At 48.6% G+C, this 11,399-nt stretch overlaps 1 protein-coding gene across 2 annotated transcripts; it reads right to left on the bottom strand.

Moving 5' to 3' along the window:
• Positions 1–720: 720 nt before the first annotated feature.
• On the bottom strand, positions 721–11,399 carry LOC135515401 (motile sperm domain-containing protein 1-like). Of its 2 annotated transcripts, XM_064939077.1 has the most exons (6): positions 11,357–11,399; positions 10,514–10,824; positions 10,289–10,364; positions 3,312–3,523; positions 1,169–1,321; positions 721–1,091 (listed from the first exon to the last, which is right to left on the bottom strand). In XM_064939077.1, exons 2-6 carry the CDS (start codon positions 10,752–10,754, stop codon positions 1,063–1,065), a joined length of 711 nt encoding a protein of 236 aa, XP_064795149.1. In that variant the 5' UTR covers positions 10,755–10,824; positions 11,357–11,399; the 3' UTR covers positions 721–1,062. The 2 variants fall into 2 exon arrangements, with proteins under 2 accessions (XP_064795149.1, XP_064795148.1); XM_064939076.1 differs by having other exon boundaries at positions 10,514–11,388.

Below are 11,399 nucleotides of genomic sequence, written 5' to 3'. Positions count from 1 at the left end.
ATGTTTGTTTACACTTGTTTATATGTATGCTTTACATACAGTTTCACATTTCAGCCCTGTTGGCCCCTAGAACATATCAGCCCTGTTGGTCCCTAGAACATATCAGCCCTGTTGGTCTCTAGAACATATCAGCCCTGTTGGTCCCTAGAACATATCAGCCCTGTTGGTCCCTAGAACATATCAGCCCTGTTGGTCCCTAGAACATATCAGCCCTGTTGGTCCCTAGAACATATCAGCCCTGTTGGCCCCTAGAACATATCAGCCCTGTTGGTCCCTAGAACATATCAGCCCTGTTGGTCCCTAGAACATATCAGCCCTGTTGGTCCCTAGAACATATCAGCCCTGTTGGTCCCTAGAACATATCAGCCCTGTTGGTCCCTAGAACATATCAGCCCTGTTGGTCCCTAGAACATATCAGCCCTGTTGGTCCCTAGAACATATCAGCCCTGTTGGTCCCTAGAACATATCAGCCCTGTTGGTCTCTAGAACATATCAGCCCTGTTGGTCCCTAGAACATATCAGCCCTGTTGGTCCCTAGAACATATCAGCCCTGTTGGTCCCTAGAACATATCAGCCCTGTTGGCCCCTAGAACATATCAGCCCTGTTGGTCCCTAGAACATATCAGCCCTGTTGGCCCCTAGAACATATCAGCCCTGTTGGCCCCTAGAACATATCAGCCCTGTTGGCCCTAGAACATATCAGCTCTGTTGGTCCCTAGAACATATCAGCCCTGTTGGACATATCAGCACTGTTGGCCCCTAGAACATATCAGCCCTGTTGGCCCTAGAACATATCAGCTCTGTTGGTCCCTAGAACATATCAGCCCTGTTGGACATATCAGCACTGTTGGCCCCTAGAACATATCAGCTCTGATGGTCCCAATAACATATCAGCCCTGTTGGCGCCTAGAACATATCAGCTCTGTTGGTCCCTAGAACATATCAGCCCTGTTGGACATATCAGCACTGTTGGCCCCTAGAACACATCAGATTGATCTGGGGAATGAACGGGGGGGGGGATCTTGGTCTGAATCTCCATGGAAACATCATCTCCTCTTCTGGTTACCGTAGAAACACCATGGTGAGCAGACCTTAGAGACAAATAAACAAGAGTTACACACACGCACACGCGCGCACACACACACACGCACACGCACAGATGTCTTACCCAGTGTGTAGGCGCACACCAATTTCTGTGTGACAGTCACATGGGCATAGCTAGGAACCAAGTTGTTGGGCTCAGAGTGGAGGGGGAGCATTAAGAAAGCAACACACACCACACCCATCACCACCGACACTGCAAACTGGGACAGTCTCCGAACTAGAGGGGAGAGAGATGATACATGTTGACTGAGATGTGACTGTTTCTTTAAGGGGAGAGAGATGATACATGTTGACTGAGATGTGACTGTTTCTACAAGGGGAGAGAGATGATACATGTTGACTGAGATGTGACTGTTTCTACAAGGGGAGAGAGATGATACATGTTGACTGAGATGTGACAGTTTCTATAAGGGGAGAGAGATGATACATGTTGACTGAGATGTGACTGTTTCTATAAGGGGAGAGAGATGATACATGTTGACTGAGATGTGACTGTTTCTATAAGGGGAGAGAGATGATACATGTTGACTGAGATGTGACTGTTTCTATAAGGGGCGAGAGATGATACATGTTGACTGAGATGTGACTGTTTCTACAAGGGGAGAGAGATGATACATGTTGACTGAGATGTGACTGTTTCTACAAGGGGAGAGAGATGATACATGTTGACTGAGATGTGACTGTTTCTTTAAGGGGAGAGAGATGATACATGTTGACTGAGATGTGACTGTTTCTTTAAGGGGAGAGAGATGATACATGTTGACTGAGATGTGACTGTTTCTATAAGGGGAGAGAGATGATACATGTTGACTGAGATGTGACTGTTTCTAAAAGGGGAGAGAGATGATACATGTTGACTGAGATGTGACTGTTTCTACAAGGGGAGAGAGATGATACATGTTGACTGAGATGTGACAGTTTCTATAAGGGGAGAGAGATGATACATGTTGACTGAGATGTGACTGTTTCTATAAGGGGAGAGAGATGATACATGTTGACTGAGATGTGACTGTTTCTATAAGGGGAGAGATGATACATGTTGACTGAGATGTGACTGTTTCTATAAGGGGCGAGAGATGATACATGTTGACTGAGATGTGACTGTTTCTACAAGGGGAGAGAGATGATACATGTTGACTGAGATGTGACTGTTTCTACAAGGGGAGAGAGATGATACATGTTGACTGAGATGTGACTGTTTCTTTAAGGGAGAGAGATGATACATGTTGACTGAGATGTGACTGTTTCTTTAAGGGGAGAGAGATGATACATGTTGACTGAGATGTGACTGTTTCTACAAGGGGAGAGAGATGATACATGTTGACTGAGATGTGACTGTTTCTACAAGGGGAGAGAGATGATACATGTTGACTGAGATGTGACTGTTTCTTTAAGGGGAGAGAGATGATACATGTTGACTGAGATGTGACTGTTTCTTTAAGGGGAGAGAGATGATACATGTTGACTGAGATGTGACTGTTTCTACAAGGGGAGAGAGATGATACATGTTGACTGAGATGTGACTGTTTCTACAAGGGGAGAGAGATGATACATGTTGACTGAGATGTGACTGTTTCTTTAAGGGGAGAGAGATGATACATGTTGACTGAGATGTGACTGTTTCTTTAAGGGGAGAGAGATGATACATGTTGACTGAGATGTGACTGTTTCTACAAGGGGAGAGAGATGATACATGTTGACTGAGATGTGACTGTTTCTATAAGGGGAGAGAGATGATACATGTTGACTGAGATGTGACTGTTTCTATAAGGGGAGAGAGATGATACATGTTGACTGAGATGTGACTGTTTCTACAAGGGGAGAGAGATGATACATGTTGACTGAGATGTGACTGTTTCTACAAGGGGAGAGAGATGATACATGTTGACTGAGATGTGACTGTTTCTATAAGGGGAGAGAGATGATACATGTTGACTGAGAAGTGACAGTTTCTATAAGGGGAGAGAGATGATACATGTTGACTGAGATGTGACTGTTTCTATAAGGGGAGAGAGATGATACATGTTGACTGAGATGTGACCATTTCCTCAGGAAGGAGAAATCTCTTCAGGGTGACTGTAGATCTAACGGAGGAGTATGTAGGTCGAGGTTGAGAGACAGGGTGAGGGAGGGAGGGGGGAGTCAGTGGGTCTATGCTGGGGGGTGTCCTCCCTCCCCCTGTATGGAGGGCTAACTAAGTGACTCACCTCTCTGGGGCAATGTGAAGTAAGGTAGAGGAGCGAGAGAGGGAGGGGGGAGTCTCGGGGGGCTAGTGGGTCGATTCTGGGCAGTGGCCTCTCCTCCCCTGAGCTCAGCCCACACCTCCCGATTCGCCCCCTGCCCTCCCCCCGACACCTCCAGGCGGAACCGATCTCTCCTTCCCCAGTGGCGGGTGGACACATCTTGGTGACGCACCACTCTGTGGGGAGAAAGAGGAAGTCGGGTCAGAGGACAGGAAGTCTCAGGTTGTGTCCAAAATGGCACCTTATTTCCTTATTCCCTGGTCAACAGTACTGCCCTGTAAAGGCCCTGGTCAACAGTACTGCCCTGTAAAGGCCCTGGTCAACAGTACTGCACTGTAAAGGCCCTGGTCAACAGTACTGCCCTGTAAAGGCCCTGGTCAACAGTACTGCACTATAAAGGCCCTGGTCAACAGTACTGCACTATAAAGGCCCTGGTCAACAGTACTGCACTATAAAGGCCCTGGTCAACAGTACTGCCCTATAAAGTCCCTGGTCAACAGTACTGCACTATAAAGGCCCTGGTCAACAGTACTGCCCTGTAAAGGCCCTGGTCAACAGTACTGCACTATAAAGGCCCTGGTCAACAGTACTGCCCTGTAAAGGCCCTGGTCAACAGTACTGCACTATAAAGGCCCTGGTCAACAGTACTGCACTGTAAAGGCCCTGGTCAACAGTACTGCCCTGTAAAGGCCCTGGTCAACAGTACTGCACTATAAAGTCCCTGGTCAACAGTACTGCACTGTAAAGGCCCTGGTCAACAGTACTGCACTATAAAGGCCCTGGTCAACAGTACTGCACTATAAAGGCCCTGGTCAACAGTACTGCACTGTAAAGGCCCTGGTCAACAGTACTGCCCTGTAAAGGCCCTGGTCAACAGTACTGCACTATAAAGGCCCTGGTCAACAGTACTGCACTGTAAAGGCCCTGGTCAACAGTACTGCACTATAAAGGCCCTGGTCAACAGTACTGCACTATAAAGGCCCTGGTCAACAGTACTGCACTATAAAGGCCCTGGTCAACAGTACTGCACTATAAAGTCCCTGGTCAACAGTACTGCCCTATAAAGGCCCTGGTCAACAGTACTGCCCTATAAAGGCCCTGGTCAACAGTACTGCCCTATAAAGGCCCTGTAAAGGCCCTGGTCAACAGTACTGCCCTGTAAAGGCCCTGGTCAACAGTACTGCCCTATAAAGGCCCTGGTCAACAGTACTGCACTATAAAGGCCCTGGTCAACAGTACTGCACAATAAAGGCCCTGGTCAACAGTACTGCACTACAAAGGCCCTGGTCAACAGAACTGCCCTATAAAGGCCGTGGTCAACAGTACTGCCCTATAAAGGCCCTGGTCAACAGTACTGCCCTATAAAGGCCCTGGTCAACAGTACTGCACTACAAAGGCCCTGGTCAACAGTACTGCCCTGTAAAGGCCCTGGTCAACAGTACTGCCCTATAAAGGCCCTGGTCAACAGTACTGCACTATAAAGGCCCTGGTCAACAGTACTGCACAATAAAGGCCCTGGTCAACAGTACTGCACTACAAAGGCCCTGGTCAACAGAACTGCCCTATAAAGGCCGTGGTCAACAGTACTGCCCTATAAAGGCCCTGGTCAACAGTACTGCCCTATAAAGGCCCTGGTCAACAGTACTGCCCTGTAAAGGCCCTGGTCAACAGTACTGAACTATAAAGGCCCTGGTCAACAGTACTGCCCTGTAAAGGCCATGGTCAACAGTACTGCACTATAAAGGCCCTGGTGAACAGTACTGCCCTATAAAGGCCATGGTCAACAGTACTGCACTATAAAGGCCCTGGTCAACAGTACTGCACTATAAAGGCCCTGGTCAACAGTACTGAACTATAAAGTCCCTGGTCAACAGTACTGCACTATAAAGGCCCTGGTCAACAGTACTGCCCTGTAAAGGCCCTGGTCAACAGTACTGCACTATAAAGGCCCTGGTCAACAGTATTGCCCTGTAAAGGCCCTGGTCAACAGTACTGCCTTATAAAGGCCCTGGTCAACAGTACTGCCCTATAAAGGCCCTGGTCAACAGTACTGCCCTGTAAAGGCACTGGTCAACAGTACTGAACTATAAAGGCCCTGGTCAACAGTACTGCCCTGTAAAGGCCATGGTCAACAGTACTGCACTATAAAGGCCCTGGTGAACAGTACTGCCCTATAAAGGCCATGGTCAACAGTACTGCACTATAAAGGCCCTGGTCAACAGTACTGCACTATAAAGGCCCTGGTCAACAGTACTGCACGATAAAGGCCCTGGTCAACAGTACTGCACTATAAAGGCCCTGGTCAACAGTACTGCCCTATAAAGGCCCTGGTCAACAGTACTGCCCTATAAAGGCCCTGGTCAACAGTACTGCACTATAAAGGCCCTGGTTAACAGTACTGCACTATAAAGGCCCTGGTCAACAGTACTGCCCTATAAATGCCCTGGTCAACAGTACTGCACTATAAAGGCCCTGGTCAACAGTACTGCCCTATAAAATCCTGGTCAACAGTACTGCCATGTAAAGGCCCTGGTCAACAGTACTGCTCTATAAAGGCCCTGGTCAACAGTACTGCACTATAAAGGCCCTGGTCAACAGTACTGCACTATAAAGGCCCTGGTCAACAGTACTGCCCTGTAAAGGCCCTGGTCAACAGTACTGCACTATAAAGGCCCTGGTCAACAGTACTGCCCTGTAAAGGCCCTGGTCAACAGTACTGCCCTATAAAGGCCCTGGTCAACAGTACTGCCCTGTAAAGGCCCTGGTCAACAGTACTGCACTATAAAGGACCTGGTCAACAGTACTGCACTATAAAGGCCCTGGTCAACAGTACTGTACTATAAAGGCCCTGGTGAACAGTACTGCCCTATAAAGGCCCTGGTCAACAGTACTGCACTATAAAGGCCCTGGTCAACAGTACTGCACTATAAAGGCCCTGGTCAACAGTACTGCACGATAAAGGCCCTGGTCAACAGTACTGCACTATAAAGGCCCTGGTCAACAGTACTGCCATGTAAAGGCCCTGGTCAACAGTACTGTCCTGTAAAGTCCCTGGTCAACAGTACTGCACTATAAAGGCCCTGGTCAACAGTACTGCACTATAAAGGCCCTGGTCAACAGCAATGCCCTGTAAAAGCCCTGGTCAACAGTACTGCCCTGTAAAGGCCCTGGTCAACAGTACTGCACTATAAAGGCCCTGGTCAACAGTACTGCACTATAAAGGCCCTGGTCAACAGTACTGCCCTGTAAAGGCGCTGGTCAACATTACTTCCCTGTAAAGGCCCTGGTCAACATTACTGCCCTGTAAAGGCCCTGGTCAACAGTACTGCCCTGTAAAGGCCCTGGTCAACAGTACTGCACTATAAAGGCCCTGGTCAACAGTACTGCCCTGTAAAGTCCCTGGTCAACAGTACTGCACTATAAATGCTCTGGTCAACAGTACTGCCCTATAAAGGCCCTGGTCAACAGTACTGAAGAATAACGGCCCTGGTGAACAGTACTGCACTATAAAGGCCCTGGTCAACAGTACTGCCCTGTAAAGGCCCTGGTCAACAGTACTGCCCTGTAAAGGCCCTGGTCAACAGTACTGCCCTGTAAAGGCCCTGGTCAACATTACTGCCCTGTAAAGGCCCTGGTCAACAGTACTGCCCTGTAAAGGCCCTGGTCAACAGTACCTCACTATAAAGGCTCTGGTCAACAGTACTGCCCTATAAAGGCCCTGGTCAACAGTACTGAAGAATAACGGCCCTGGTCAACAGTACTGCACTATAAAGGCCCTGGTCAACAGTACTGCCCTATAAAGGCCCTGGTCAACAGTACTGCACTATAAAGGCCCTGGTCAACAGTACTGCCCTGTAAAGGCCCTGGTCAACAGTACTGCCCTATAAAGGCCCTGGTCAACAGTACTGCACTGTAAAGGCCCTGGTCAACAGTACTGCACTATAAAGGCCCTGGTCAACAGTACTGCCCTATAAAGGCCCTGGTCAACAGTACTGCACTATAAAGTCCCTGGTCAACAGTACTGCACTATAAAGGCCCTGGTCAACAGTACTGCACGATAAACCCTATAAAGGCCCTGGTCAACAGTACTGCACGATAAAGTCCCTGGTTAACAGTACTGCACTATAAAGGCCCTGGTCAACAGTACTGCCCTATAAAGGCCCTGGTCAACAGTACTGTACTATAAAGGCCCTGGTCAACAGTACTGCCCTGTAAAGGCCCTGGTCAACAGTACTGTACTATAAAGGCCCTGGTCAACAGTACTGCCCTGTAAAGGCCCTGGTCAACAGTAATGCCCGATAAAGGCCCTGGTCAACAGTACTGCCCTATAAAGGCCCTGGTCAACAGTACTGCCCTATAAAGGCCCTGGTCAACAGTACTGCACTATAAAGGCCCTGGTCAACAGTACTTCCCTATAAAGGCCCTGGTCAACAGTACTGCACTATAAAGGCCCTGGTCAACAGTACTGCACTATAAAGGCACTGGTCAACAGTACTGCCCTGTAAAGGCCCTGGTCAACAGTACTGCCCTATAAAGGCCCTGGTCAACAGTACTTCCCTATAAAGGCCCTGGTCAACAGTACTGCACTATAAAGGCCCTGGTCAACAGTACTGCACTATAAAGGCCCTGGTCAACAGTACTGCACTATAAAGGCCCTGGTCAACAGTACTGCCCTGTAAAGGCCCTGGTCAACAGTACTGCCCTATAAAGGCCCTGGTCAACAGTACTGCACTATAAAGGCCCTGGTCAACAGTACTGCACTATAAAGGCCCTGGTCAACAGTACTGCCCTGTAAAGTCCCTGGTCAACAGTACTGCACTATGAAGGCCCTGGTCAACAGTACTGCACTATAAAGGCCATGGTCAACAGTACTGCCCTATAAAGGCCCTGGTCAACAGTACGGCCCTATAAAGGCCCTGGTCAATAGTACTGTACTATAAAGGCCCTGGTCAACAGTACTGCCCTGTAAAGGCCCTGGTCAACAGTAATGCCCGATAAAGGCCCTGGTCAACAGTACTGCCCTATAAAGGCCCTGGTCAACAGTACTGCCCTGTAAAGGCCCTGGTCAACAGTACTGCACTATAAAGGCCCTGGTCAACAGTACTGCCCTGTAAAGGCCCTGGTCAACAGTAATGCCCGATAAAGGCCCTGGTCAACAGTACTGCCCTATAAAGGCCCTGGTCAACAGTACTGCACTGTAAAGGCCCTGGTCAACAGTACTGCACTATAAAGGCCCTGGTCAACAGTACTGCCCTATAAAGGCCCTGGTCAACAGTACTGCACTATAAAGTCCCTGGTCAACAGTACTGCACTATAAAGGCCCTTGTCAACAGTACTGCACGATAAACCCTATAAAGGCCCTGGTCAACAGTACTGCACGATAAAGTCCCTGGTTAACAGTACTGCACTATAAAGGCCCTGGTCAACAGTACTGCCCTATAAAGGCCCTGGTCAACAGTACTGCACTGTAAAGGCCCTGGTCAACAGTACTGCCCTATAAAGGCCCTGGTCAACAGTACTGTACTATAAAGGCCCTGGTCAACAGTACTGCCCTGTAAAGGCCCTGGTCAACAGTACTGTACTATAAAGGCCCTGGTCAACAGTACTGCCCTGTAAAGGCCCTGGTCAACAGTAATGCCCGATAAAGGCCCTGGTCAACAGTACTGCCCTATAAAGGCCCTGGTCAACAGTACTGCCCTATAAAGGCCCTGGTCAACAGTACGGCCCTATAAAGGCCCTGGTCAACAGTACTGCACTATAAAGGCCCTGGTCAACAGTACTTCCCTATAAAGGCCCTGGTCAACAGTACTGCACTATAAAGGACCTGGTCAACAGTACTGCACTATAAAGGCACTGGTCAACAGTACTGCCCTGTAAAGTCCCTGGTCAACAGTACTGCACTATGAAGGCCCTGGTCAACAGTACTGCACTATAAAGGCCATGGTCAACAGTACTGCCCTATAAAGGCCCTGGTCAACAGTACGGCCCTATAAAGGCCCTGGTCAATAGTACTGTACTATAAAGGCCCTGGTCAACAGTACTGCCCTGTAAAGGCCCTGGTCAACAGTAATGCCCGATAAAGGCCCTGGTCAACAGTACTGCCCTATAAAGGCCCTGGTCAACAGTACTGCCCTGTAAAGGCCCTGGTCAACAGTACTGCCCTATAAAGGCCCTGGTCAACAGTACTGCCCTATAAAGGCCCTGGTCAACAGTACTGCCCTATAAAGGCCCTGGTCAACAGTACTGCCCTATAAAGGCCCTGGTCAACAGTACTGCCCTGTAAAGGCCCTGGTCAACAGTACTGCACTATAAAGGCCCTGGTCAACAGTACTTCCCTATAAAGGCCCTGGTCAACAGTACTGCACTATAAAGGACCTGGTCAACAGTACTGCACTATAAAGGCACTGGTCAACAGTACTGCCCTGTAAAGTCCCTGGTCAACAGTACTGCACTATGAAGGCCCTGGTCAACAGTACTGCACTATAAAGGCCATGGTCAACAGTACTGCCCTATAAAGGCCCTGGTCAACAGTACGGCTCTATAAAGGCCCTGGTCAATAGTACTGTACTATAAAGGCCCTGGTCAACAGTACTGCCCTGTAAAGGCCCTGGTCAACAGTAATGCCCGATAAAGGCCCTGGTCAACAGTACTGCCCTATAAAGGCCCTGGTCAACAGTACTGCCCTGTAAAGGCCCTGGTCAACAGTACTGCCCTATAAAGGCCCTGGTCAACAGTACTGCCCTATAAAGGCCCTGGTCAACAGTACTGCCCTATAAAGGCCCTGGTCAACAGTACTGCCCTATAAAGGCCAGGGAATAGGGCGTCATTTCAACTCTCTGCTATTCCAAATAAAGCCAATAACAACTTATAAAGGCTTTATAGAGCCATCATAAGCACTACATACAGTGTGTTGTATTTGGATTATGCTTAATGATACTCACAGGTCAACACAGGACTTGGCTCTGACACTGCCCTCTGCCTCCACCACTGAATACAGAGATGGGGCTGTACACAACACTATAGAGAGAGATGTCAGAGGTTAGAGGTCAGGGGTTAAAGGTCGACGCAGGACTTGGCTCTCAGGCTGCTCTCTGCCTCTACCATAGAATACAGAGACGTTCACAACAGGTCAGGGGTTGGAGGTCAGAGGTAGGTATGGTTCTTACTCTTGAATCTGATGGTGAAGGTGTAAGGGTTGTAGAGAGTCAGGACTCTCCTGTGGGAACTCCTCTGATCAGAGTAGAACACCAGTTCAGATGGAAACAGGAAAATAGGAAGAGGGCTGGGAGGAGACGGGGGAGGAGATGGGAAGGCAGGGTCATCTCTCTCAGCCTTCCGCTTTACCACCCCAACCTCAGCCCTGTCCCTGGACCCGCTCTCCTGCCCTTTCATTGGCTGCTGCTGCATGACGACGGGTCCTTAGTCATGATCTGATTGGCTCATAAACGGAGTGGCTGTGACGTTACAACAGCGACATCTGTCGGCCAGGGGGAGACGGTGCAGGAGGAGAGATCGCTTTCGGTTATTGAAAATTACAGTAATTTCATCTGGTATTCATTTTAGATAAGGTTACTCGTCTGAGAGGTTTAAAAACAGGGCTTTATTTCAGATAACGTTATTCCTCATATCTTTGTGATTCCTGCAGATGGATGTGGACTTCGTTTCCGCATCTATTCCCTCGTCATGCTGTTATTCCTCCATCTCACAGTTAGCTAATGTTACCTGGTTGCCATCTGTGTGTCTAGTTAATTAAAACAATGTATCCACACCGACTGGCTTCACCAAGTTATCCCGAACGCTACAACCAAACTTCTGTCTGTAGCTATAAGGTAACGTAACGTTAATAACAGGCTGCAGATAGCGAGCTTAACGAAGATCTCTGCGCACAAAACATGCCATATATAGGCTAACAAAAAAAACACCCTGACCTGTTATAGTAATTATCACTACTGTATAGACGGTTAAAACATACACAAGTACAGTAAAGTAGAGATCGTTCACCAATGTACCTCTCTCCTATCTTTCTGTGCAGGTTCTACTTCAGAACCCTCC

Source organism: Oncorhynchus masou, chromosome 27 (genome assembly GCF_036934945.1).
Source record: "Oncorhynchus masou masou isolate Uvic2021 chromosome 27, UVic_Omas_1.1, whole genome shotgun sequence".
Lineage (NCBI taxonomy): Eukaryota > Metazoa > Chordata > Actinopteri > Salmoniformes > Salmonidae > Oncorhynchus > Oncorhynchus masou.
Note: the sequence above shows the minus strand (reverse complement) of the source record. Positions and strands in the feature narration are given on the sequence as shown.